At 62.0% G+C, this 27,241-nt stretch overlaps 1 protein-coding gene across 4 annotated transcripts; it reads left to right on the top strand.

Annotated features, from left to right (window-relative positions):
* Positions 1–1,900: 1,900 nt before the first annotated feature.
* LOC121074760 (diacylglycerol kinase beta-like) lies at positions 1,901–25,691 on the top strand. Of its 4 annotated transcripts, XM_040567250.1 has the most exons (26): positions 1,901–2,057; positions 6,682–6,904; positions 9,402–9,478; positions 10,405–10,561; positions 10,813–10,875; positions 11,323–11,562; positions 12,010–12,180; positions 13,003–13,052; positions 14,114–14,188; positions 14,268–14,387; positions 15,245–15,362; positions 15,460–15,548; positions 15,924–16,040; positions 16,119–16,217; positions 16,307–16,420; positions 16,516–16,589; positions 16,720–16,794; positions 16,891–16,976; positions 17,195–17,284; positions 17,472–17,632; positions 18,664–18,728; positions 19,190–19,280; positions 22,048–22,249; positions 23,222–23,342; positions 23,422–23,482; positions 23,715–25,691. In XM_040567250.1, exons 2-26 carry the CDS (start codon positions 6,838–6,840, stop codon positions 23,811–23,813), a joined length of 2,682 nt encoding a protein of 893 aa, XP_040423184.1. In that variant the 5' UTR covers positions 1,901–2,057; positions 6,682–6,837; the 3' UTR covers positions 23,814–25,691. The 4 variants fall into 4 exon arrangements, with proteins under 4 accessions (XP_040423184.1, XP_040423180.1, XP_040423181.1 ...); XM_040567246.1 differs by lacking the exon at positions 10,813–10,875 and having other exon boundaries at positions 1,903–2,057; positions 10,405–10,570; XM_040567247.1 differs by lacking the exons at positions 10,813–10,875; positions 16,720–16,794 and having other exon boundaries at positions 1,903–2,057; positions 10,405–10,570.
* The last annotated feature ends 1,550 nt before the right edge of the window (positions 25,692–27,241 follow it).

Raw genomic sequence — 27,241 nt, 5'->3', positions numbered from 1 at the left:
CAGCGTGTCAATGGGAGGGACAGCTACACCCAGCTGATGTCCTCTCCCGAGCCCTGCCGTGCTGCAGAGCATGTCAACTGAGCTCGACGTGGCCGATGCAGCCCAGCCCCAGGTGATGGGCAGCCAAGGGGGTGGTGGTGGGGACCTTCAGGGTGCTGGGGACATCGCAGAGCAGAGGCGGTAGGAACAGCCAGCAGGGCCCCTTCCATCTCTCTGCACACACAGAAATAAATACGTGGCTTCGTTCCTGAGGGATCGGTCCCTGCGCTGGCTGCTGCGCGGCTTTCCAGCATCCCCTCCTGTATTTATGTTCTCTGGATGCAAAGCTCTGGGAGCTGCCAGCAAACGCTGACATTTTCCCAGTGCTTCTTAGGGTGAAAAATGCTCAGCACAAAGCCCTGGCATGCACCGAGCTTCCCAGAGAGGCTGACCCCTGTCTCGCAGCCAGGCTGCCTGCTCCGGGAGCGCCGCTCCTCCCTGCGTGCCACCAGCCCCGCTGCAGGCTCTCAGAATTGTTGAGCATCGTAACAAGGAACCGTAAGTGACTCAGTAGGTTTAAGGACAATTTTTGCCAGGCAAAATGTGATGGCTTTTTTGGCCGGAGCCAGAAAACAGGGCTGCAGCTCCAAGCATCCCAGCTTCCAGCACACCGTTGGCGTTAACCGGGAGAGCGAGGCTCTGCAGGACCCAACCCTGGGGTGCCTGAATCGGGGTGCACCCAGCGTGCGGGGCCCCTCCTGCCCCCCGGGTGCAGGGTGCCGCAGCCCACATTGCCGGTGTCCCGTTGGCACGGGCCCTGAGCCTGGGTGTCCTTCCCCAGAGGGAATCGGGGGGGGGAAGGAGGAGGATGAAGCCACTGCCCCCAGTCCTGGAGCGGAGGTGGGGACATGCTGGGACACAGCACGGGGAGACTGCAGGAGAGAGATGGTCACCAGGGCTCATCCTGATCATTTTTCATCCTTCTACCCCTTTAATTTCCTAATTAATCCTTGGAAGGAATAGCTACTTGGACGCGGGGAAAGAACGAAACTCCTCCATCTGCGTGTGCTTAGCGTTTCACCAGGAGCCTGGGCAAGGCGTCAGCAGATGCAGTGCGGCGCAGGGAAGGGCGGCATCGCCTGGGGGACCTGCACAGCCCGCACACGTCCCCTGGGGCCAGCGCTGGGCCCGCTGGATCGGGCCTGAGCCGGGCAAGGCTTCAGCTGGTGCAGCATTTCGGTCGGTCCTTCGGGGGATAAGGGCTCTGTGTCCACCAGCTGAGCCTTCCCCCAAGGATTTCACCCGCTCGGGCAGGTCAGCAAGCCAGCGGGGACGTGACGGGGTGCAGAGCCCAGGCGGAGCTGTCACCCTGCTCCTCTCTGCCTGTCTGTCTCAAGAAAGTTCGGGCTCAGCCGTGGGTCCCCTTCCCCCGCCCTGCTTTTTTTTTTTTTCGAAGGGGGAGAGCTGCGTGCATCTTTAATTAGCACAAATTTAGAGAAACACAAATAAGAGACATGCCTGAAATAGTGTCGCCCCCGAGCAGGAGGGCAGCCGCGTCATGGAAAGAAAATAAAACCGCTTTTTATCTCTTCGGGCAATTTTTTTGTGTTGTTTGTCTGCTTTCCGCGGCTCGCTCCGGCCCTGGGGAAGGAGCCCCCTTGGCCGCGGGTGGGACGAGCCCGAGGTGCGGGGCACGGCTCCTGGGACCACGAAACCCCCCCAGGGCCGAGAGCCGGAGCCGGGCTCGCAGCGGGGCACCGCCGTCGAGGGGCGGCCGGGCCGGGCCGGGCCGGGCCGGGCCGGGGGCGAGGCGGGGGCCGCCCTCCTCCGCCCCCCGCCCGCCGCTCTCCGGTACCGGCGGGCGGAGCGGGGCAGGCCGGGCTCGGTGCCGGCCCTCCTCGCCCATCGGCCGGCCCCGCGGCCAGGCTCCACCTTCCGAGGGGGCCGCCGAGCTGTCAGGCGGCAGCACCGGAGCCGCCGCCGCCGCCGCCGCCACCGGAGCGCCCCCCCGGGCTCCGGAGCCCCCCCGCCGCCGTCCTGCCGATGGCCCCGCTCGCCCGCCGCAGCCTCGCCGCCACGTAAGGCTCCGCGGGCGGCCCCGGGGCCGGGGGCTCGGGGGGGAGCGGCGGGAGCCCCGAGCCGGGAGGGGGGAGCGCGGCAACCCCCCGGGGCAGCCCCCAGCCCCCGCCGTCCCCGAGCCCGTCCCGGGGCTCCCGGCTGGCTTCGAAGGGGGCCGGGTGCGAGGGGACCGAGCCGGGCTCCCCCGGGCGTGGGGGGACCGGGGGCACGGGGTGGGGCCGGGGGAGAGGGGCACCGAAAGGCCGGGCGGGGACGGGGCAGCATCCCGTTGTCCCCAGGGGATGAGAAGATGGCTGCCAGCGAGCCTTCGAGGCAGCCCGGTGATGCCCGAGGAGGCTCCGTGCCACCGCGCCTCCACCGGTGTCTGGAGGTGCGTCGGGTCTCAGCGCTGCCACCGAGCCGCACGCCTCGCTGGGGACGCAGCCTGAGTCAGCCCTTCCTCCGCGTCGCCAGGCCAGAAAAGCCCGTCGGTGCCTTCCTCGTCAGGCAAAAATTGCTTGCCGTGGAGGGCAGGAGGACGAGGAGGCGCCCGGCGAGTCTGGCCGAGGGAAGGAGGCTGCCCGCAACTTGTTCTTCAGGTTGTGTTGGGGGATGAAAGGGGAGAAGGAGCAATTTCCGAGCTCCCGGAGAGCGGTGTTTTCCCACGCGAGGTGTGGCGAGCCCATGGGACTCTGTGCCGTGGGGTTCCCTGGGGGAGGCAGCTGGGTTTTCCTGCGCCCGCGGTGGGAATTTGGTTTGGGACGGGCGAGCTGATGGGGCCGGGGGTGCTGAGCACCTGCTTCACCGCCTGTCTCTGCAGGAGGCTCCTCTGCACACAGGCAGCCCGGGACCTGGGAAGTGTCCTGCTCAAAAAGCATCCGAGCTCGGATCCAGGCTGCTCCTAACTCAGCGAGGGAAGTTATTCTGGAAAAAGGCAGAAGTCGGGAAGCGACGGCGGTGGGTGGCTCTCCTCCCCAGCTTTGCCGCTCCTCTGAACGCAGCAGCCAGGGCTGGGGAAGCATCCCTTAACGAAACGTCGCCTGCTTTTCGTACAAGCCGCCAGGGACGGATGCGCTGTGGCCGGGAGGCGGGTGTGGAGGCCCGGCCGGGTGCTGCCGGCAGATGTGTAGGGATGGACGAGGGATTTGAGGCTGCACGCCGATGGGCGCCCCTGCCAGAGCGCAGGGGGCAAGGCAGGGCAGGGGGAGCGGTGGGCAGCTGGCACAGTGCACCGAAAGGAGCTGCGTGAGTGGTGCTGGGCACGCCGTGCCGGGTCTAGCCCTTCGTGCTGGGTCTAGCCCTTCGTGATGCCAGCACGGCTCCGTACCAGGGTGCTCGACCCCGCACGTGCGTTTTGGTGGCGGCGTGGGGCCAGACAGCAGCGGCACTGGCTGCACGTGGGGAAAGGAAAGGGTAATGTCCATCACAAGGGAGCTGCGGAAAGGCAGAAGGGGAAAAGCCCATCCAGCGTGTCTGCCCGGGCTGGTCGTGGCAAGGCTGGCACAACGCGGAGAGTGCATTCTCGTGTGATCGCAGAAAATACTTGGAGCGTGACTTGGTCGGGTTTTGTTTGCTGCAGTGGGACAGAAGCGATTTACGCCCCACCCCCTGCCCCAGGGGCCTCTCTCCAGCGCACCACAAGCAGAGGATGGTCTGTACAAAAAGATGGGTTGGGCAGGCTGGAAAATGCCATCCCTGCGGGAACCCGCGCCGCCTGTGTCCTGGGAGGCGATGCTGCGGGGACTGGCTGCCGGGGCATGCCTGGCTCCAGCCAGCGGGCTCAGCTTCGGGGTTAGCAGGATGAGGCCCCGCTGGCATCTCCGCCAGGGGCTTGAGCGTTTGGGGCCCTGTGGGGCCAGGCAGGAGCCCTGCAGGCAGCTGTGGAGGAGGCGAGGCGAGGCGGCCGCCCCAGTGCGGCACGGAGGGGGTGAGGGAGCGTGTCCCAAGAAGCACTCACAGCAAGGGTAGCCCAGCATTATTTGTAACCCCAGCGAGGGTGCTATTTTTAGGAAGAGGCAGATTTGATTTAATATCGCCTAATTTGCTGCTGACAATTCAGAGGCCGTCCAAATAAGCAGCAGCTGGATTCCTAAGGAGGCTTTTTCCTGCCCTTCCTGAAATCCACGGCTGACATGCCAGAAGTGGCATTTGTTATTCCAGAAATTGCTGGGGGAAAGCCCCTGGGGACGGCCCAATTAGCTCCTCTTTGCTTTGCTTTTCTTGCATTGCTTCGTGGCGCCCCACAACCTCTCACTAAAAGGAACAAGAGGTATTTTTGCTGCCACCCATCGCGGGAGCGCAGGGCTGTCTGCAGGCTGTGACTGGCAACGGTCCTGGGTTGGCGAGTTTTGGTACTTCCAGAGGCAAGGAAGGGTTCAGGTTGAGGTGTAAACTGAATTTTTCTGCAAAGCCCCAGACCTCCGGGAAGGGGGGAGTGCCTGTCCCAGGGCCACAGCCCAACCAGCAGTGAGCGTCCCGAGGACGGGCAGCCCTAGCTCTGCTCCTCCAGGGAGCTGGAGGCAGCAGGCAGATCCCCCCCCTTTGCCTTTCCTTCTGTACACTGAGCTAGCTCGACTCTCTCAGCCTCTCCTTGTATAAATTTGAGATAAAACAGTTTCTGGTCCAACTAAACAGCTCGTTTGCCTGGAAACAGAAAGCCTGTTTGCACTCGCGGAGGATTTCTGACAGACTGTGTTCTCCTGAGCCAGCCTCGGGGGCACCTCGCGACAGACACCTCGTCCTGGAGGTGTTCAGACACAACATTTCGGCTTCACCCTGGGGTGAAGATCCCTGAAAAATGGTGCTTGTGCGGGCAGCTTTCTGTAGCCAGAAGGAAGAAGCCCCACGAGCGTCATGCCCTGCCAAGCCCAGGGGACAAAGAGCAGGGGTTCCTAAACCAGTGCCCCCAGACCCTGCTGCGGTCCTGTCAGCCTGGTGGCCCCGTGGATAAGAAGTTTCCCTGGGGGACAGATGTGTCCCCTCCCTTTGTCTCCGCCTCGGCCCCTTCTTGTAGTGGAGGGGGAAGCAGCAGCAGGGAAAGGGGCTGGGGGAGCCCAGTGCCCCAGGCACAACCCAGTGCCTCCGCAGGCGACGAGCTGCAGGGGCTTCTCCAGAAAGCTGCTCTCTTCTCTGCCACAGTGGCCAGAACCTCGTTTGCTTCCCAAAGCCCCAAGTGCCTTGCTCATACCATTCGAGCATCCCAAAGTCTTGACACCTGCGCTGTCCATTGAAGCGAAGGGATGACAATGTGCACGTACTCAGCGTGTTTAATACTCCATCGCTGTGGCAGTGACTGTTCCCTGCCCTCTGCAGGGCTGCTGCGGAGGTCCAGCAGCAAAGCAGGGCTTGCTCCAAGCTGGAGCTCCTGGCTGCCAGCACCTCTGCCTGTCAGGCTCATTCAGCTCCAGCAAACGTGTGCCACGGGTGGGTGCCAGCCACACCAGGCTCTGGTTTGTGTCTCCCAGACGTGCAGGTAGCTCTCGCTCCGGCGTCTGGGAAACTATTCCCAGGCAGCCCCTGCTCTGCTTTATCCACTTACTCCTGACCCCGCAGCCAGCACTGAGCAGGGAGCTGGCCCTAAAACTGAGATCTAATTGCTCCTGTCTGCTCCTTGAAGAACAATCGTCTCGAGGGCCGTCTGCGTGTCCCCGGGATGCTGACATTTCCCCCCAGATCTCAGCAGCTGATTCAGTTAAGTGAAGAAGCTAATAAATTTTGAAGCCTGCAAATTGATCGGCTGGAGTCTGTCACTTCGTTTGAAGCCCTCTGACATTTCCTCCGTGGCACAGCTTTTCCTAGCACTTTTCTTCCTGCGGGTTCTCCCGCACCCAATTTTTAACACGGGTTTTCATTAGAAATGATGATCAGCTGCAGGAGCCGGCTAAAGGCCAGCACCAGCCCTGTAGATGGAGATGCGATTTGTGAATTTCCACATTCATTCACATCTTCTGCCCTCCAGGCATCATGAGCTTTGTCTTTTGTAATTAACAGCATTGTTCCTTCTGCTTGTATCGTGTTAAATTTTCTGGAAATTGCTGATGGGAAAACTCCAGCTAGGGGCACCAGGGCTTATATCACTGAGCATTTCCCATGTTGTTCCCATTGCCTTGGGAATCCCCCTCACATGTGGCAGTCTCTCAAGCAGGACAAGTCCCAGGTGCAAGCTCTGGGTGCTTGGTGCCAGCAGCGGGTCAGGGAGCTGGCAGTGCCACGGTGCCTCGGGATCGCTGCTGGGGAGAGGATGCTCATGGGTGATGTTCCCCAGCGAGCCTCCATTTGTCCACCCCGAGCATCCCCACGTGCCCGATGGACGTCCAGCTCCTTTTCCTGCCTGCAGCAGTTGCCTTTTCCTCAGCTTGTGACCTCCACAGAGCCGCATCCTCCAGGTGCCAGGAGCAGGGACAAGGCTGCTGCGAGGAGCTGGGCTCCAGCTCCGTGCACCCACGCTCTGCCTCCATGGATCCCACCCCTCCATGGGTTCCCAGATGGGAAAGCACCTGTACCCCCTATTTCCAAGCTCACCAGCCCCAGTGACCGTAACTGTGGCTGTTTCTCCCCCAGGAGAGAGAGCTGGAGCCAGGAGGAAAGACGTAAGCTGTGGGGACAGCACTACTGACACCGGCCTCTCTTTCTTTACCACCCCAGGGAGGAGGCTGCTGGACAGGCACTCCTGCGGCGGCTGCTCTGAAGCCTTGGGATCTGCTGCCCACGGGACCGGAGCCCACCGCAGTGCTGATGTGAGCCTGGGCAGCTCCTGGTGCGGTTGCGGGTGGCCGTGGGGTGGCCCCGCCGTGCCCCACGATGAGTGACGGGGGCTGGATCTCGCTCAGCCCGGCCGAGTTCGCCCAGCTCCAGCAGTACACCGACTGTGAGTACCGCGGCTCCCCGCGGCACCCAGCCCTGGCCGCAGGGACTGGCTGACGCCCCTCGGCTCCCTGCCCGTGTTTTTAAGCATCTGGGGATTTTTCCTGCGGGGTTTGGGTCTGTTTGGATGGAGTCGGGGTTCAGGGGGCTTGGCGGGGTACGTCACCCACAGGGGTCTGCCACAGGGGTCTGCCGGTTTCAAGGGAAGCTCCACCCTGGCCACCTTCCCATGATGGCACGAAGGAGAAAACCCCAGATACCCCCACTGAAGGTAGTGAGAGATGAGAGCGGAGCTGCTTTGAAGGAACCAAAGGGCCCCGTCACCACCTTGCAGTGGGGAGGGGACCCTTGAAGCTGGTGCTGCCGCATCCGGGAGCGCTGCGGACCCCTTCCCACAGAGCGCCCGCGACGTGGGATGCAGCAGCGCAGACGTGCGCTCGGCTCCATCCTTCCAAAGGCTCCCACATTCGTGAGCAAAATGAAATGCCAGCAAGGAAAGCAGGCGGGCTTTTCCCAAACATGCAGAGCTGCTCCACAGCTCAGCTCGGGTTGCCAGCCCTCTGTGATAATTTTACTTTTGCAGAGAAGGAGTTTTGCTTTTGCAGAGAGCAAATCGTGAGCCTCATAACATTTATACTATCAGAGAATCACAGAATGGGTTGGGTTGGAAGGGACCTTAAAGCCCATCCAATTCCAGCCCCCTGCCCTGGGCAGGGACCCCCCCACCAGCCCAGGCTGCCCCCAGCCTCACCCAGCCTGGCCTTGTCACTGCCAGGGATGGGGCAGCCACAGCTGCTCTGGGCAGCCTGGGCCAGCCAGGGCCTCACCACTCTCTGAATGAAGAATTTCCTCCAAACATCTAACCTAAATCTAACCTCTGTTAGTTTAAAGCCATTCCCCCTTGTCCTATGCCTACACCCCCTGACACACAGTCCCTCCCCAGCTTTCCTGCAGCCCCTTCAGGCCCTGGCAGGCCACTGTGAGGTCTCCCCGGGGCCTTCTCTTCCCCAGACCCAACACCCCCAGCTCCCTCAGCCTGGCTCCATAGCAGAGGTGCTCCAGCGCCTTGCTCATCTTCATGGCCTCCTCTGTAGGACTTGTACTATAGGTCCATGTCCTTCCTGTGCTGGGGGCCCCAGAGCTGAGTGCCGGGCTCCAGGTGGGGTCTCACAAGAGCAGAGCAGAGGCCCAGGCCCACCTCTCAGCCTGCCCAGGTGCCCCTGCATCCCTTCCCTTCCCTTCGCTTCCCTTCGCTTCCTTTCCCTTCCCTTCCCTTCCCTTCCCTTCCCTTCCCTTCCCTTCCCTTCCCTTCCCTTCCCTTCCCTTCCCTTCCCTTCCCTTCCCTTCCCTTCCCTTCCCTTCCCTTCCCTTCCCTTCCCTTCCCTTCCCTTCCCTTCCCTTCCCTTCCCTTCCCTTCCCTTCCCTTCCCTTCCCTTCCCTTCCCTTCCCTTCCCTTCCCTTCCCATCCCTCCATGTGCCCACCACGTTCCCACCTGTGCGGCCATAGCACAGTGCCAGCAGCGGGGCTTTGACCCCGAGCAGGATGGGGCTGCAGGCAGGGAGGCACGGCAGCACCGCCGGCATCTTGTCCTGCCTCTTCAGAGAGCAGGCTCTGCGGTATTTAATCACAGACCATAAAACACCATCTGTAATGCCGAGTCCATGCACAACGTCTTCGTTTGGTTGATCAAAGTTTGGCAAGCGAGACTCGCTCGGCAAGCAGGGGGCGGCTGCAGCGTGCCTGGCGGCAGCTCCATAGGCGCTGCTGGAGAAGGAGCTGGTGTTTTGTACAACTGTGAATATCCTTCCCTTCTCCAGACATCGCTCTGCCACCCTTGTGCGATCCACAAGGGGCTAATCATGGAAATGGAAATGTTTTGAATGTCGGCACAGCTTTCAAGTGTGCAGAAGTTTTTTCTTTCCTAGAAAAAGAGGTGCGTTTGCCGTCCGAAGGGCAGGAGTGTGGTGGAGGAGCCTTCCTTCCCCCCTCCCCAGGGCAGAGGCGTGAGGTGCGAACGCGGCGTTTCCCACAGCACCCCCTCCCGACACTGGTGCGAACTGGGGTGTCTCATGGGAACGGGGCCAACCTCAGACGACCCCCAACCCGCCCCAGGAGCTCCCTGGGGTCCTCCTCAGCCCTCAGAGCCTCCACGCCGCTCCCTGGCCCTACCACCATCCCCAGCATGTGCCTGTCCCGAGTCCTGGATCAGTGCCCATGAAATGGGTGCCTGGCAGTGGTGCTAGGAGGGCAGGTCCTGCTCACAGGGCTTTGCACTGCCATGGGATGCTTGGGGGAGGGTTTCAGGCGGCGGGGCAGCCCTCCAGCACACTGCGCCCCTCCAAAAGAGAGAAAAGTGCAGCACAGGTGGCCCCTGCCCAGGCAGGTAGGGGACCTGGTGTTCCAGAAATTGTGGATCAGCAAGGAAACTTGTTGCCAGCGGTCTGGGGGCAATGGGGAACCTGCTGGTGTCCTGCTCAGTGCAATGTCTTTGTCTCCCCAGACTCTACCAAGAAGCTCAAGGATGTCCTGGAGGAGTTCCACGGGGATGGCGTCCTCTCGAGGTACAACCCCGAACAGGTACGGCCCTTTTCCCTCCGGCCTGCTCGGCCGTGCCAACGCAGGAGATGCTGCAGGGAGCCCCCGGCTCCTCAGCTGGCCCCCCAACCCTATCCCACCCCCTGCCACTGAGTCTCAGCACTGCATGGACCCTTGCATCATTCTGGGGCATCTCCTTGCCAGGCAGAGGCAGGGAGGGGGTTTACTTTCTCTAACCGCTTACATACACTTCCCCCAGAGCAAATTATTTTGCTGTTGCCAATGCAAGGACCCGGCAGGCCCTCTACCTTGTCACACTTGCCAAGGGAAGGCCAGGGTTATTTTTTCCAAGAGGTGCTTTTAGAGAGTCGTTAGTGTGCCAGCATGACAGAGCCTTTTCAGAGGGGCCGTAATCACTAGAAAGGAGGTGAAATGAGGAAATCGGCAGGCTGAATGCAGCAAGGAGGGGCAGCCGAGCTACCCGGCTATTTAAGCTCACGGTGGGACTCCAGGATGCCACAAAAGGAGATTTCTCTGTGCTGTCCCCAAAAATGCCTCCAGCCCTGGTGGCACCAGTCCTAGCATGGCCCCAGCACGTGGGCAGCCTGGGGCCCCTTCGCATCCTGCGCTCCTGCAGCCGCCAGCACTGCGTGCGCAGGGCCAGGGGGGTCCCAGGCGGCACGGGGGGAACGTTTCTCCCCTTCTGTTAAACCTCCGGGCTCTTCTGGGCCTCGCCGTGGCGGTCCTTGCCCGCTGCCACCAGTGGGTGCCTGAGGGGGCGTCTGTGGGTGCCCAGCACTGGGGGCTGCCCCCAGGCCTGCCCCATGGAAGCTGGGTGCTGGGGAGGCAGCAGGCGCGGAGGCCGGTTTGTGGAGGAGACCCCACACACGGCAGCAGGGAGGGCAAGGGGCTCTGCCCCAGCCGCGTGCCCTGGGCCTCCCCCACAGCCTCCCCTCTGCCCTCCCCAGCCCATTGACTACGAGGGCTTTCGCCTCTTCATGAAGACCTACCTGGAGGTGGAGGTGCCCGAGGAGCTTTGCCAGCACCTCTTCACATCCTTCAAGCGGAAGATATGCCAGGCATCCCCCGAGGCCCAGCGCCAGAGCCCCGGCGTCCCTCAGTTTGGTGCACTCGGTGAGCCGGCTCTGCCCCTGCTGCTGGGTGCCCAGGGGGGCAACGCCGTCCCTGTGGTGGCACAGGGGCAGGGGCCGCGGTGGGGACACTGGGTCCAGCCCCAGCAGGGCTGCCACAGCCTGGATCTGTGCCATCGGCTCCCCCCAGCCCTGCTCTGCACCAGGAAGGATGGGGCTTTCCCCGGGATGGGGGACCCAGAGGGCTTCGTGGCACTTATTCCTCCACTTCCTCCACGCGTTCAGAGCCAAAGTCACTTGATGCTGGCATCTCCATCCAGACCGAGGTGGCCTGTGCCCCTGTCACAGGTACCGATGCCGGTGGCCACGAGGTGTGCGGCCCCCGTGCAGAGTGGGGTCGTTGGCTGGGGGCTGAGCACCCGACCCGATGGCTCCGTCCCCTGCCTGGCGGATTTGCAGCCTGTGGAGACATCTGCTGAGAGCTATTTAAACTGCAAAAATGATAAGAAAAGCCTCCCCTGGTGCACGCGAAGGATGTGTCAGCCCCCTGCACAGCGGTGGTCCTTCCCTCAGGGACACGGTGGGAGCCACCAGCCGTGCCAGAGGGTGGGGGGCAGCCATGGTGCGGGACCCCCAGTGAGCCCCAGGCCAGGATGCCAGCCCACTTGTGGGCAAGCAAAGAGGACGTGGTGGCTAGTGGCCGGCAGCCGGGTGGGCAGGGGGTTCCTGGAGGACAGGTCTAGTGGGGGAGGCAGACAGGTGCCCCACGCCCATGGGGATCTATCCTTTTTGCAGGGATCAATGGGAAAACGCTGCTGAGTGCCCTCGGGCGGCACGCGGCTGAGCCCAAGGGCTGCCACGGCAGCACGGCCGAGCCACCACCGGCGTCCCTGAGCCCAGCATCCATCACCAACGCCTCGCCCAGCTGGTCCCGGTCATCCTCCCAGAAGTCCACCACTGGCACCCCCTCTGCTCACAACTCCTCCGGGTCTTCAAAGGTCTCCTCAGGTTCCCTGCTCAGCCCACAGTCACCAGGTGAGCTCGGCCAGGGCTGCACAGGGGACGGGTGGCAGGGTGGCTCCTGCGGGATCCCCACGCTGCTGGTGGTGTCCCCGGGGCAGCGGCGGTGACTTTCCCAACCGGGCGGCTCCCCAGGGCCTCAATACCTGTGCTTTGCACACCGATGCCACCGGTCCCGAGCCACAGAGCCGCTGCCACTCAATGTCTTAATTACCTGGCAGCAGTTCCTAGGGAGAGAGGTGTTAACGAAGTGACTCACTGCTGTGCTGGGAGCGAGCGTCCATCTGCTGCGGGTGACACCGGCAGTGCCAGCATAGGTTGTCCCCTTCCCCGGGGACAGGTGTCATCACTCAGCCCCACGTCCCCCCATGCCACCTGAGTCCTGCGGAGCACCCCAGAGAATCCCGCAGCCCCCTCCTGAATGTGCAGCCCTAATTCTCTCCCCTCCCTCCCTGCCCGCAGGCTCGAGGAGCTCGGAGAAGAGGTTGCCCTTCAGCCTCCGGAAAAGCCACAGTGCCCTGAAAGCTGCCCCCCTGCACCCCCCAGCCTCCCTGGCTCAGGTGGTCTACTTGAAGGACATCGTCTGCTACCTGTCCCTGCTGGAGAGGGGACGGGCGGAGGACAAGCTGGAATGTAAGTGGGACCCCGGGGGCCGCAGGCTGCCAGTTACTGGGTGAACTGGGAGGAACTGGGGGGACTGGTTCCTGGAGGAGGTGCAAGGGCCAGACACGCTGCGTCCTCCTCTCCTGTCACTCCTGCCCCAGGCCAGGCCGTGGCAAAGATGAGACCACGGGATGTTTTCCCAAAAAAGAGCAATATTTCGAAGAGGGAGAAAGTGAAGTGCAGGTATTTGCTGCTGATCACACCGACGGATCGTTTCAGACGTGGCGTTGTAATTAACTGATGAAGGCATGGCCAATAGCCACTGCAGGGTGGGCTGTGTGCCACGCGCTCTGCTGGGGACCGGAGCTAGGCTGGCTGCAAGCCTGCGGGGCTGCAGGGCTGGAGAACAAATGCGGGGCTAGAATTAAACCCTCGTGATCCCTGCTTTTGTCCGCCACCACCACCCCAGTTTTATTCCCTGGTATTCCCTGGGTTAATGCCGCCGCGGGGGGGCTGGGGACCTGACAACAGGTATTTGGGAACTTTAACTGGGCTTGAAGGTTGTCCCAGGTGGGACCAGCGTGGGCTGGTGATGGCTGTGGGCACTGAGGGATGCTGAGCAGGGTCTGGCCGTGACCCTTCCCACCAGGATCCTGGAGGAAGGCATGGGCACTGGCTGCAGCAGCCCCACGGGTAGGTGTGTGGCCTGGCATACATTTATCTTTCCCTCTTGATGGAAATTCAGACCCTTCCCCAAGGAAAAGAAGGGGCAGAAGCACATGGTGTGGGGCACCAGGGCGTGTGGGGCCATGAGACAGGTCCAACCTGCCATGGCTTTTCTTCTCCCTTCAGTTATGTTTCGCCTCTATGACACCGACGGGAATGGCATCCTGGACAGCTCGGTAAGCCAGAGGGGAGAAGCCTGGGGTGATGCAGGGTGTCCTCTCCACAGGCGCAGGTGGGCTGGTGCAGGGCAGGCTAGTGGCACAGAGGATGAAGGCAGGGTGAGTCATGGGATGGGACAGGACAGGACAGGACAGGACACAATACAATACAATACAATACAGTACAATACAATCGTTAGGGTTGGAAAAGCCCTCCAAGACCATCTGGCCCAACCACCCCCCTACCACCAATGTCACCCACTGAACCCTGTCCCCAAGCACCACGTCCAACCTTTCCTTGAACACCCCCAGGGACTGTGACTCCACCTCCTCCCTGGGCAACCCGTCCCAATGCCTGACCGCTCTTTCTGAGAAGAAATGTCTCCTCACTTCCAGCCTGATCCACCCCTGGCACAACCTGAGGCCATTCCCTCTGGTCCTATCACTGGTTATCTGCGAGGAGAGGCTGATCCCCAGCTCCCCACGGATTCCTTTCAGGCAGTTGCAGAGAGCAATGAGGTCTCCCCTGAGCCTCCTCTTCTCCAGACCAAACACCCCCAGCTCCCTCAGCCGCTCCTCACAGGACTTGTGTCCCAGGCCCTTCACCAGCTTCGTAGCCCTGCTCTGGACACGCTCCAGGGCCTCGATGTCCTTCTTGTAGTGAGGGGCCCAAAGTCACAGAGCGTGCTCCTGCTCTGCAGCATCTAGCAGCAGCTAAAAAATATTCACCCATGGCCAATTCTGGTTCCAAGTCAGGTGCCGGTATTTGAAAAAAGGAATTTTAGTGCACAGGGAAGAAAAAAAGAACAACAACAACAACAAAAGTGATGTTTTCTCTGTTGTCTGTGGGTATTTCCCTCAAAACCCCTTGTTTTGCCAGGGTGGTTTTTCCAATGGATAACCCACTGCAGTTTTTGGGGTGGGTTCTCCAAGCAAAAAGCAGCTCCCTGCCGAGAGCTGGGGTGCTGCCAGCCTGCAGCTTGCGTGGGCTTGTGCCCAGGGCAGCCTTGGGCGCCTCAGAGCCTCTAAGGCCTGCAGCTGCCCCTCACCTCCTGGCATGGCCGTGTCCCCGTGCACAGGAGCTGGACCGTATCATCAACCAGATGGTGCACGTGGCCGAGTACCTGGAGTGGGACTCCACCGAACTGAAGCCCGTGAGTGCCCAGCTGGGGCCTGGGGGGACTCGGGGCCGCACACCGCACCGCTGTGCCACTGCCTCTCCCCGTCCCGCAGATCCTGAAGGAAATGATGGAGGAGATCGACTACGACCACGACGGGAATGTGACGCTGGAGGAGTGGATCCGGGGCGGCATGACCACCATCCCCTTGCTGGTTCTGCTGGGCATGGAGACGGTGAGGCTCACTCTCACGCTGCCGCCGGGCCCTCTCAGAGGACCTGGAGGAGGCCGCGGCGTGGAGCAAGGCTGCGGCGCCAGGAGCCACGGGAGGGCAGCCTCCCCTCGGCAGCCCACATGGGCCTGGCTTTGTTCCACACCATCGCAGTGTGCTCCAGTTCCATGCATGTGTAACCCAGGAGACGAGCACCCAAAAAAATGCCAGGTCCCTCTGCTGGGGCGGGATCCCAAGAGCAGAGCTCGGGAGGTTTCGACCCTCTTTATTTCCCTTTCCCGTTTTTTCGTCCTGCCAAGCTTCATGTCTTCAAGGTGCATCCAAGTCCCTGGACACCTTATGATAGTTTGCAGGGAAAGTTTGGGCTTTTTGCCAGTTCTGGGGTTTGCTTTCTATGGAGATGCGAGTGGGCAGATTTTCAGGCAGGAAAACTCAAGCCGTCAGGGAATTTTAAGTGGGAGATCTAAATGCAGGAAAACTCAACCCACTTAAGTGGGTCCTGGGAAGTATTTGTGCCCAGATTTAAGAGATGTGCTCATCCAGCGAGGGTTTCAGCTGGCTTTATTTGCTCTCCCTGCTCAGCAAGCGGCTTTGCACGGCAAATTAAAGACGACGTGAAGCCGCTTGCAGGAGGGAGCTGGTGTCTGGTGGGGGTGATGTGGTGACGGACACGTGGTGGCAGTGCCCTGGCCCCAGATGTGGCATCACCTGCAAAGTGTCCCCGCTGCCAGGCCAGGAGCTGAATGTCCCTGGGGAGATGTGCCAAGCACCGGGGGCAGCATGGGTGCAGGGGGGACACCAGGGAGGGAAAGAGAGCAGGGAATGACCCCACACAAACACTCTGCCCTGTTGCCCTGCAGAACGTGAAGGACGACGGGCAGCACGCTTGGAGGCTGAAGCACTTCAAGAAGCCTGCGTACTGCAACTTCTGCCGCACCATGCTGCTGGGCGTCCGCAAGCAGGGCCTCTGCTGCTCCTGTAAGTCACGTCCACAGGACGTCCCAGCACCCCATCCCTGCCGGCGCCCAGCAGGGCACCCAAGGCTCACGCTCGCCTCCTCCGTCCCTCCTGCCAGTCTGCAAATACACCGTCCACGAGAGGTGCGTGTCCAAAGAGATCGCCTCCTGCATCAGCACCTACGCCAAGTCCAAGAGAAACACCAATGTGAGTAGGTGGCTGGCGCACAGCATGTCTTTGGCCTTTCCATCTCCTGCCCCAGTGTCTTGCATGTTTTGTTGTTTTTTTTTTCTCCCTGGGGTTTGCAGCTCTTGCACGTTCCCAACATCGGGAGCCCCATCCCTGACTTGGTTCTGCAGGGGAGCAGGTGCTTGGAGGGGGCCGGTGGCCCTGGTGTGCTGCGCAGGGCAGCAGAGACCTGTTGTGGCTGTGCCGGGGGGTGCTTTGGGAAGGGCAGTGCCAGCCAGCACCCCGTGAGACAGCCCCCCCCAAATCCCAAATCCAGGAGGTAGCCACAGAGCCAGAGGGGAGGCTGGAGGGCTTGTGGCTGCAGCATCCCTTGCCCCCCCCCGCCTCTCGCAGGTGATGCAGCACACCTGGATCGAGGGCAATTCCCCCGTCAAGTGTGACCGGTGCCACAAGAGCATCAAGTGCTACCAGGGCATCACCGGCCTGCACTGCGTCTGGTGCCAAGTCACTGTGAGTAGGCAGGGGCAGGCGGGCTGGGGGGGGCCGCACCATGCCGCCACCTCCGTGACGCCGCTCCCTGCCTCCCAGCTTCACAACAAATGCGCCTCTCACGTGAAGCCGGAATGCGACGGGGGCCCGCTGCGGGACCACATCCTGCTGCCTTCCTACATCTGCCCGGCGGTCCTGGTACGTGGCCGCCTGGCCCCACGGCCCCACGCCCGGCCCGCTGCCCTGTCCCCACGGCCTCCCCACCCACCCCTCGCCCTGTCCCCCAGGAGCGGCAGTCCCACTGCCGGAGGTCTGAGAGCGACTCCCCGGCCGGCACCAGCCCTGAGGACAGCCAGAGCTTCAAGTTCAACGCCACCACGGCAGACGGGCAAGGTCTGCAGGTAGGGTCCAGCACCGGGCCACGGCCAGCCCTGCCGGGCCAGGCCCCGCGGGGGCCAGGTGTTTGCAGCCTTCGTGCTTTCTTTCTGCCTCGCAGATCAGCCCCAGGCCCGGGACGCACCCCCTGCTGGTGTTTGTGAACCCCAAGAGCGGAGGAAGGCAAGGGGAGCGGTAGGTGTGCCCCTGTGCGGGGACAGCATCCCTCCCTGGCCCCACCGCCGGGGCCTGCGTCCCGTCGGGATGCCCCAGCCACCAGATGTGGACTTTCCTCCGTGGCATCCCTCACTCTCTCTTTCCCCAGGGTCCTCCGAAAGTTTCACTACCTGCTCAACCCGCGGCAGGTGTACAACCTGGACCGTGGCGGGCCCACTCCCGGGTATGGAGGTGCCGCGGCGACCGGCAGCCGCCCCAACCCGCCCCGGCACCCCCCTGCCCTGCTCCGTGACCGCCTTTCTCTCTTTGCTCCGTCCAGGCTGAGCTTTTTCCGGGACACTCCGGATTTCCGCATCCTGGCTTGCGGAGGGGATGGCACCGTGGGCTGGATCCTGGACTGCATAGGTGAGCAAGCAGCGGGGACACCATCTGATACGTAGCCTGGCTCCTGCAGAGCATCCGTCCCCGTATCCCCCGCAAGAGCTGTGCCTGGGCCCTGTCACTCCAAACAGCCCCTGGGCTCTGCTGGTGTGAGGAGGGACATCAGGAGGAGCAGCGAACAAGCCCAGCCTGGGCGCTGACCCTCCAGCGCTGCCCCAGACCTCTTTCTCCTTGCTCTGCAGACAAGGCGAACCTGCTGAAGCACCCGCCAGTGGCTGTCCTGCCCCTGGGGACAGGCAATGACCTGGCCAGGTGCCTGCGCTGGGGAGGAGGTGAGGCTGTGCGAGCGTTGCCCTGGGGGGATCCAGCCCAAGGGTGCCCCCCCATGTGCCCATGGGGTGCCATCCCGGGGCAGCACCTCGCTGCTGCCCCCCCCACCAGCCCCAGAACCACGCAGCACGGCTCTGCTCCCCTTCGCCCTCCTCCGTCCTCCTCCAAGGCCTCTTCTGTCCCGTCCAGGCTACGAAGGAGGCAGCCTGATGAAGGTCTTGAAGGACATCGAGCACAGCACTGAGGTGATGCTCGACCGCTGGCAGATAGACGTGATTCCCAGCGACAAGGAGGCCAACGGAGACCCTGTCCCGTACAGCATCATCAACAACTACTTCTCTATTGGGGTGGTGAGTAGCAGGGCCACGCAAACGAGGCTGGCCAGAGCAGGAGCCCAGCAGAGCGCCCCAGCACAGCCACAGCCCCAAACCTGCCTGGATCGCGACTTTTGGGGTGATCCTTCAGCCCCTGGGAAATGCTCCTCAGCTGGAGCGAGGCAGCCCAGGATGCCAGTTCCCACCACCTGTACCCCCCTACTCAACCCCAGAATGTTCTGAGGCAGCTAAAAACACCTCTGGTGCTTTGCTGCCCAGGTAGGGGCCCGGGGGTGCCACCACCGTGTTGCCTATGTGAGGGCACCGCTAGACCCAGGCTCCTCGCTGCGCCCAAAGGGACGGGAGCACCATGCTCCCCAGAGCCCTGTGCCATCGCGGCCAGCCCCCAAAAGCCAAGCTGAGCACAATGTGGGAAAGCAGGAGCAGGGAGCAGGCCTGTGCTCCCCATCGCCTCCTCCGCTCCTGGGTGCCGGGTGGTGGGCAGGGAGGCTTTGGGTTGCAAATGGCCCCTGCGCTGGGTTCAGCCTTGGGCTTCCCCGCGTCCCCCCGCCCTCTCTCGGCAGCATTTCCACTTGGAGCCTCCATGAGGAGGGAAGGAGGCCAAGTGTGCTAATTGTGCCTTGCTTAACGAGCCCATTCAAAGCTCCGCAAGCAGCCCTGGCCGAGGCTGCCCTCTCAGTTACATGGGAAGTACCCGCAGAGGTCCTGAGCCCCTCTAACAAGCCGCCACCTCGTGTGCTTCCAAGGCCCACGTGTGGCTCTGCGGCAGCGTGGGGCACCCCCCGTACACCCCCAAAATGGTGCCCGCCGGCCTTGGGAGCCTCATCCCAAAGCCAGGCCCCTTTGTCCTGCTGGAGCGGTGCCCGGCTCCATGCCGGGGCTGCACGACCTCGGGTGGTGCGAGTGGGGCTGCCCCGCAGAGAGCTGCGTGCTGGGGGCAAAGCACCAAGCTCCCGCATCCCATTGTGCATACGGGGAGGGGGGGCTCTATTTCCCAGCCCTCTCACTACCATGCCGTGGATATCTCTGCCCTCCTCTCCGTGCAGGATGCCTCCATTGCCCACCGCTTCCACGTCATGCGAGAAAAGCACCCTGAGAAATTCAACAGCAGGTAAGCGCTGCCCGGCTGCCCTGCCGCCGCCGTGGGGCTGCCCGGTGTCCCCTGGCGCCGAGGGGACGTGCCGGAGCCCCCTCCCCTCCCACCACCGCCACGGGCAGGCTCCTCTCGCCCCTCTCCCCATGGGACGGGGCAGTTCACATGGCAGGCTGCTCGAACTCGGCGGCGCGTCCGCTTGCGTTCATCACGCTTTGTAATTAGCGAGGAATTCAGGACCAGCAGGAGCAGGCCGTGCGGCGAGGGCAGGGCAGGGAGCAGGTCACGGCTAGCCGCGGTCCTGCCAGAGCTTCGCAGAAATGGCTCCACTGGGGGAGGCCAGGGGAGGCCGGGGTGGCTCACGTCCCCATTGTGGTGGCTCCAAAAAGGGTCTTGCAGCCCCTCTCGCTGCTGCCTGCGGGGCTGGGGGGGAGCTGCCACCACCAGGGAGGATGCTCACACTGCTCCTTGCACCCCAGGATGAAGAACAAGCTGTGGTACTTCGAGTTCGGCACGTCAGAAACTTTCGCTGCCACCTGCAAGAAGCTCCACGACTATGTCGAGGTGGAGGTGAGTTTCCAGGAAGGGGCCTGGCTCCGTCTGGGAAGATGGGGCTTTTCGGGAGGTTTCGCCGAGGCCTCTCAGTCGGTGTCTTTGGAGCTTCGGGGAAAGGGTGCTGGGACAGCTCTGACACCCCGGGGTGGTGGCAGGACCCGGGTGTCCCCCTGTGGGACAGGTGTGTACAAGGCCCAAACCTCTGCAACCCCCGCAGCCAGGCTGATAATGATCAAAATAATTAATTAATCAAATCATTAAATTATCAAAGAGCAGGAGCAAGAGTTCCCGCTTGTCCAAGCTGAAGCATCCCACAGACCTGCCACCCACCTCAGCAGCTCCCTGTGCCGAAGTCCCCTCGTCCCCTGCCCTCTTTGCTGGCACGCCGAGCGAGCAGCCCTCAGTGCTCCCGTGGGATGTGCTCAGCGGCAGCGTGTTGGGGAGGGTCTCTGGGGGCTGGGCACGTCCAGGGAAGAATTTTGTTAAAGTCCGTGCGTCGGCGAGGCGGCTGCTCTTCAAACACAGCCCGCATCTCCAGTGAGGAGCTCGCTGCAAGGCCAGCCAGCTGCAGGCAGAAGAATAGCCCTGTATTTTTCCCCTTCCAGCTGAATTTGAGAGTGTGCCTGGAATATTCTCTCTGTAAACTCCGTGTCTGCTCACAGCCGTCTTTGGATTACATGGAAACAGCCTTTAATTAGAGGAGGGAGGAGGGACCGCTGCGTGCCAGCGGTTGCTAAGAGCTCTGTCATTTTGCAGTTTGCATTGGTGGGGTTTGTGCTGGGCTTTGCTGCAAACTTCCGGCTCGCCTTATCTCTGCATAAATGCCCCCTTTCAGAACTGATTCTTGAGGGCTACAGAAAAAAAACAAACAAAAAAAACCTGTTGCTGTTGTGGGTCTGGCCGTGCTGCACACGGAGCTGTTAGCGCGGCGTGGGCATCCCGGGCGGCCAGGAGAGCTGCTGAGTGCGAGGAACATGTGAAGAGAGCTTTTGAAGCCTGTGTCTACACGGGGAGCTCCAGCCCCTCCTAAATCCTGCAGGGCTCCGGCTCTGCCCTCCAGATGAGACGGGGCAGGAGCTCCTGCCCCGCGCTGCCCCATCAGCTGCTACCACCACGCACGCGGGTGCCCAGGAGGGTGAGACCCCAGCCCCAGGGCCAGCGGCTGCTGGAGGATGCTCCCAGTGCCCCTGCCATGCTGGCAGGAAAGCGTTAACCCGGCAGCTTTTTAAGTTGAAAGTAGCAGCAGCCCGTCCTCCCTCCAGCTCCGAGGCAACTGTCATCTGTGCAGAGAAATGGCAGTTTTGTTTTGGAAATTGGCACTCGCTGCGGTACAGCTCCTGGAAATGAATTTGCTTTTTCCCCAGCTGCAAATTTCTACTTCCAGCGTCGCTGCCAGCACGCCGTCAGCTGCCCCAGCTCAAAGAGCCCATTGTAGCACGCTGGCATGCAAACAGAGGAGGGCTGCAGAGGGAGAAACTGCTCCTGCTCGCTGGCCCCGCGCCAGGGTGCGGGTGTGCGGCAGCGTGCCCGTGCCCGCAGCCCCGCAGGACTGCACCCACGGAGGTGTCCGCGCCGTCCCCCAAGTCCCGCGATGGACTCGCGGAGATGCCGCTGCGGACGAGGTGCTCAAAGCCCACGGGAATTAACACCTGGGATTGAGGAGGGGGCGAGGCTCTGCCCGGCCGGAGCACGGGGTGCGTCGTCCGCAGCGCCCACGAGGAATCGCGGACCGCTTGCTCAGCGTCCGCTGCTCGAAGCATCAGTCCCACAAGTCGTGGTGTTATTAAAATGTGTTGGGAAATAAGTGAAACCCAGCCTCAGAGAGGCATTTTTTGCAAACCAGGAGAGGATTCCTGCCTTTTGCTTTCACGGCAAGGCTAAAAATAAGATCACTGACACGACGGGAGGCAGAGGAGATCTGAACAAACAGAGATGCTCGCTTGTGTATGCGCCATCTCTGCCGGCCAGCAAGCTCAGCTACTAAGGAGTGCTTATAGAAAGTGTATTAAAAATAAGCTTGAAACCTTCACTCAGCTCAAGCAAAACAACAGGAGTCAAAGCAGCAACGGGGTTTTATCAGCCAACTCACATTCCTTTTGGCAAAGCAACACAGGGAGCAGAAATTCCTTCACATCACCAAAATGCAGGGAAAAATGTGCCGGTGTTTGCTGAAGTGTAGCCTAGCAGGTAGGGAGCAGATGCTTGGAAAGAAATACAGATGCTTCAAGGAAAATACAGATGCTCTAGCGAAAATGGAGTTGAAAGTGAGAGACGGCTGCTTCCTACGGCAGTCCTGACTTCAGAGGGATGCAGACAGAAGAGCTCTTGTTTCTTCAGACCTAAGGCTCCATCCTTCCTGGTGGAGGACGAGGTAAATGCCATGTGCTGGGCGTCCTGAACGCAAGACCTGCAGTGAAGGGCTGCGTTGCCACATCTGCTGCCCCCAGCCATGCAGGACAGCCACAGCCACCAGATATTTCACCCTTTTTAGGGCGCTTTCAAATCCATCAGTCCTGCTGTGTGAGCGTGAAGTGCCAGACACCAGCCTGTGCACCAAAAACTGACATTTTTCCTCCGTCACCTTTCTTGTAATCCCCTCCCAGAGTCATTTCTAGTTTCCGACAAGGCGAACTGTTTGGAGTTAGCCTTGGGACAGCCACACTCTGGGGTTTGCAGAGCTCGGGTGGAGCGAGGGGAAGGGGGAGGCTCGTGCTGGAGAAGCTCATGAGGTTTTTGTGGGGCCGGGCTGGTCCTGCTTGCTCAGGTGTCTTGTGTCCGGCAGTGCGACGGGACCCTGCTGGACCTGAGCACCACTTCCCTGGAGGGCATCGCCGTCCTCAACATCCCGAGCATGTACGGCGGCTCCAACCTCTGGGGCGAGACCAAGAAGCAGCGCGGCTACAACCGGGTGAGCAAGAAGGCGCCGGAGAAGCTGCACGCCACGGTGGTCACTGACGCCAAGGAGCTCAAGTTCTGCGCGCAGGGTGAGCGGGGCGGGGCCCAGGGGTGCCCGGGGAGGGGTCCCTGCGAGCTGGGGAGGGCAGGGGGCTCTGCCCACCCCGGCCTCACTTCTCCAGGGCCACTCGTGCTGAGGAGGGGCAGGAAGCAGAGCTGCAGAACTGGCACAAGAGGCTTTTTTTTAAGCTTCCCTCTGCCACAGTGCCATCAGCCTGGCTGGCTTCTTGCGGGAACGGCTCGTTAGCTGCGAGCTCCAGCTCCCGGAGCCAGGGCACCTGCAAGTGGCAGAGGGAAAAAAGCAGCCCTGCACTCCCCGGAGGCACCGTGCCCGCCTCGTCCCCCTGCCCAGCGTCGTGCCCGCGCCCCGGCCAGCGTCTTGCAGCTTCTGCCTTGTTACACCCAGCACCAATGTGCAAAGGGCTGGTGGGGGCGCAGTGCCTGGACCCGGGTACTGTTTCAGGCAGGGAGATTTACGCTCTCAAGATTTTGTGGGAGCTCCCTGCCTGACACGGGGCACTGAGCCTATTGGCCAGGGGGGCTCGGGCGAGCTTGGGGGGATGGGTTGTGTGCGGGAGCGCTCAGGCTGCCCATGAATGAAAGCCAGACGGGTTCAGGCTGGAGAGCTCAGACTCGGACGGTTTCCTGGGCCGGAGGCAGCCTGCCAAACCCGGGGGACAAAGCAGGAGCTTTGCTGTGGGCTCTGCTCTGGAGCCAGACCCAGTATTTTGCTGCTGTAGGCAGATGGCTGGCTGTGCCCTCCTCCGGCCAGCGCTGCCTGCTTGCAGTCCAGCTCCAGAAGGGGGCTTTCTGGCACTGGGCTTGATGTTAAATCGCTTTGAAAAAACGAGCACGCTCTCGCTAGCCACCTGGGGAACATCCCTGGGGGCTGGTGCTGCCCCAGGGCCCCACCATCAGCCAAACAAGGCGCAGAGGGGATGCCCCATGCGTGGATGCAGGGATGTGACGGCTCGGCCCCAACTCATGTCCCTCTCTTGCAGACCTCAGCGACCACCTGCTGGAGGTGGTAGGACTGGAGGGCGCGATGGAGATGGGACAGATCTACACGGGGCTGAAGAGCGCAGGGAGGAGGTTGGCCCAGTGCTCGTCTGTCACCATCAGGTATTTGTCCCTGTCCCGGCAGAGCGCCCAGCAGGCAGCAAAAGCTGGCACCTGCGTGACCCCGCGCTCCCTCTTGCAGGACCTCCAAGCTGCTGCCCATGCAGGTGGATGGCGAGCCCTGGATGCAGCCCCCCTGCACCGTGAGTCCTTGGGGAAGGGGTGGCAGGGCCGGGGGTGGCTCAGCTCCCGGGGCTTGGTGCAGGGAGGCTCCATACCCCTGCTCCTGGGTGCTGAGCTGCTCCCTCGCGGGCTGGCTGGGGTTGCTCTGTGGGGCCCCCAAGCCAGGGGATGCTCAGTGCCCGGCCAGAGCGTGACTCACCCCTCAGCTGGTTGGGAGCTGCTCGCCGATCTGTGCTCTTCGTTTATTTTTAGGTCAAAATTACACATAAAAGCCAAGTGCCAATGCTGCTGGGCCCTCCCCAGAAGAGCAGCTTCTTTTTCCTGAAGAGGAGAAACCGAACTCGAGATTAACCCGTGCGCAAGGAGCTGCAGTCCAGAGGCACCCAGATGTCCCAGGTGTCCCGCGGGCTGGCAACCTTCATCTCCACACCCCTCCTGACCCCTCTCTCTGCTTTGGAAACGCCGCCTTGGAAAGCAGACCTGGGCTGCGAGGGGCAGGAGGGGCTCCCGCTCACCCCCAGCCCCCACACCGCGGTGGGGGGACGAAGCCACCCCAGCCCCGTGGGGATGCTTTGCCCTGGGAAGGGCGCAGCGGCTCCTTCCCAGCCACCACGGGCATTTTCTGCGATGGGCACAGGCAGCCGGGCGTGCAAGGAGCGCGTTCGCTGGAGCGGCGCTAGGACTGTGTTTTTTTCCCTTAATTTAAATAACTGCCCCCTTCCGCCCGCAGAGCTGCAAACAAACGTGCTCATGAGAAAAAAACCAAGCTTCACTTATTTATTTGTAACCCTCTCGAAGCACACTTGGTGTTTTGCTGCACTGGCTTTCTGTCCACCAGACCTGCGCATCCGAGAAGTTATTTATTTTCGTAGCCCAAGGGAGATGGCATCCTGACCCTTGCTTCCCTCGCTGCCACCAGAGCAGGCTTTCCGTGCCTTGGGCTAGCTTTTCTGGGTTGTTTTGAAGCAGATGCAAATGTGGTGTTTGCTCTCAGCCCTGGAAGCTGCTTCGGAGAGCACAGCCTGTGGGGCAGGTTGTGCGGGGATAGACCTCGTTTGGGACCTGGGACGAGCCCAGGGCAGAGAGAGGGAGCAGGCGTTGGGGTGTGGGAATGGCCAGGAGGGACCCCCTGGGGAGCTGCCAGCCCCCAGCAAACCCCAGCTCCGGGTTGGACTTTGCGTCTGGGTTTGTATTTATGTATTTATTTAACACGCTTGGGGCAGGGGGGGGGGCTCCAGGAGTTGCTTCCGTTTTACGAGGTGAGGTTGGACACAAATGCCACCCCCTTTCTTGCTGACTGTCCTGCCAGTGCCCTGGCATAGGCTGCATCCGTGGCGCCTCCTGCCTCGCTCGGGGTGGCTCAATGGGGAGCTTCCCATTGCCCCAAACCTCCCAGCCCGCGCAGGGGGCTGGGGACAGATGTCCAGCAGCTCCACTCCCTTGGAAGTGTCCCCTTTTTGCACATCCCCAGCCACTTCTCCAGGACAATGCCCTCCCAGCGGGGACCAACGCTGGGTCCAACGCTTGGACACTGCTGGGTTGCTGCGAGGAGCAGCGGGAGCAGCCGGCCCTTGGTTTTGTCACAGCCACGTCTCTCCCTGAGCCACCCCAAAGCCAAGGACGCAGACCTGAGACCCAGCTCTTCTCCCAGGACGCGATGGGGACCAGACAGCGGACACGGTCACGGAGGATGCCATGGTCTGGGTGCATTCCCTGGCTCACAACGGCAGGACCAAACCCCAGGAAGGCTTGCTGCTTCTCCTGCAGGCACCAGCTGCCCTGCACAGCGGAGCGTGGCTCCCAGATCAGCCTCCCCTCCCCAGCAGCTCCCCCGGCCCGGTGGGGTGCCCTGCTCTGCTGCCATCGTTAAGTTTCAGAGTTAACAGCGAAAGGGAGTCGTTTGTCATCCTCCTCGGGTACAGACACGGTGGCTGCAGGTCCCGTGAAAGCCCCTGGGTAGGAAGCGATGTCCAAGGGCAGTGGCCAGCGCACACGAGCATGTCCCCCGCAGCTTGTAAATGTGCCCCCCCCCCCCCCTTAGCCAGGGCGGCCGTTAATGAGTAGCCAGGTGGCAGTGTACGGGATGCGCGCCAAAATAAACCCCAGTTCTCATGAAAGTGCAGCCTCCATTTCTCCATGCCCCTCCTTGATGTTATCTGGGAATCTCAACACTGACATCTGGGGAGGATTAAATCAAAAAACAACAGAAAAAAAAAAAAAAAAAAACCACCTCCAAACCTCCGCTGGCAGCCTGGGCAACAGGCGGGCTCTGCTTGGTGTGACGAGACGTGAGATCGGGGGCATTTGTAGAAGCAGATTTGGCTCCTTTTCCCTGCCCGCTTGGTCTGGACCTGTTGTTTATGCCGTGGCTATGTGCCTGGAGGAGAGCAGCAGGTTTTTTTCTCCGCAGACCTGATCCTTGCACCTGGTCCCGCTTCGCTGGGCTCGCGCTCCGGGCAAAGAGCAGCACGCGGGCCGTCTGCTGGGCTCTTGTGCTGGCGGTGGCAGCAGAGCTGAGGCAGCAGTGCTCTTTTGGCTCCTGTGCCCCGCAGGACATGACGAGCCCCCCATGTCACTGCGACGGTGACGCACCAGCAGCGGTCCGCCAGGGCTCTGCTGGGGACGTCCTCTCCTGGTGGCAGCGAGGCGGTCCCCAGGGGGGCGTCTGCCCCACGGCGGCGCTCCTGGGGTGTGCCTGAGCCCCAAGCCTGCCACCTCCTCCATGGGACGATGGCTTGGGTCTGCTCCCACTGCCATGCCAAGGGCATGAAGCAATGGGGCCGGTGGCTGACTGGTGCCTGAGGCCACCAGCACAAAGGTCTGTCCCCTGGGAGCCCCATAGGGATGGGGGCAGCAGCCTGCCTGTGGCAGCGCAGAGGAGGGACACACCGCGTGGCGCTTTGGGCCCCCAAAACCCTCTGTCCCCCTCGGTGTCACCCCCATTGGTACCCCAAAGGCTGCAGGACACGGTGGGGTCCCTGCCCTCCCCCAGGGGGGCTCCAGCCCTGGGCTCCCACCGCATCCGCAGCCTGCATGGCAGTAGCGTGGCGCTCGTAGCGGTGCGCGTGTTGCCGTGTTCGCCTGGCCCGCCGCGGGCTTCCGTCCAATAAAGCTGGTGACGAAGCACTGCCTGGTCCTGAACGTCGTGTCCCCGGGGCCTGGCCAGGCGTGGGGGCCCCACTTTTGGGAAAGCAAAGGGGCCGTGCCCCACTGAGGGCACCTGGGTGGCGGGATTTCCTGCGGCACAACAGAGCCGCGCAGCCGAGCTGTGTTCGTCGGGAGGTGCGATGGGCAAAATTTGGAGCCTGCGATTTGTTGTTTTGTTGTGTTTTTTGTTTGTTTGTTTTGTTTTTTTTTTTCCTGAGTAGGTTCTAAATTTAGCAGGCACCGGTCACCATCCCTCTCTCGATTGGGGCTGCCCAGGGGCTTCAGCTTTTCCCAAGGCACCACGAGGAGACCCCAGGGCACCCTGGCACCTGGCCCTGCTCGGGTGCAGCCTGGAGGGAAGGGCAGGGCCAGGTGGGCCCCCAGGGTGCTCCCCCGTCAGCTGCTGATTTTACTGGCAGTGATTGAATCCTTCTTGCCCACACACGGGGGGAACGTGAGAGCACCGGCTCCTGCAGAGCCCCCCGGGAGCACCCCCCATGCGTGTTCCCAGCATGCAGGCACCTCGCTGCTGGGGCACCGTGGCGGCTTCCCTGTTCCACGCAGGGCACGGCACGAGACGAAGCACCTGCAGCTCCCAGCATCATCCCTGGGGAGCAGTGGTGGCCCTGGAG

This window comes from Cygnus olor, chromosome 9, assembly GCF_009769625.2.
Source record: "Cygnus olor isolate bCygOlo1 chromosome 9, bCygOlo1.pri.v2, whole genome shotgun sequence".
Classification (NCBI taxonomy): domain Eukaryota; kingdom Metazoa; phylum Chordata; class Aves; order Anseriformes; family Anatidae; genus Cygnus; species Cygnus olor.
This window is presented reverse-complemented; position numbering and strand designations above follow the sequence as displayed.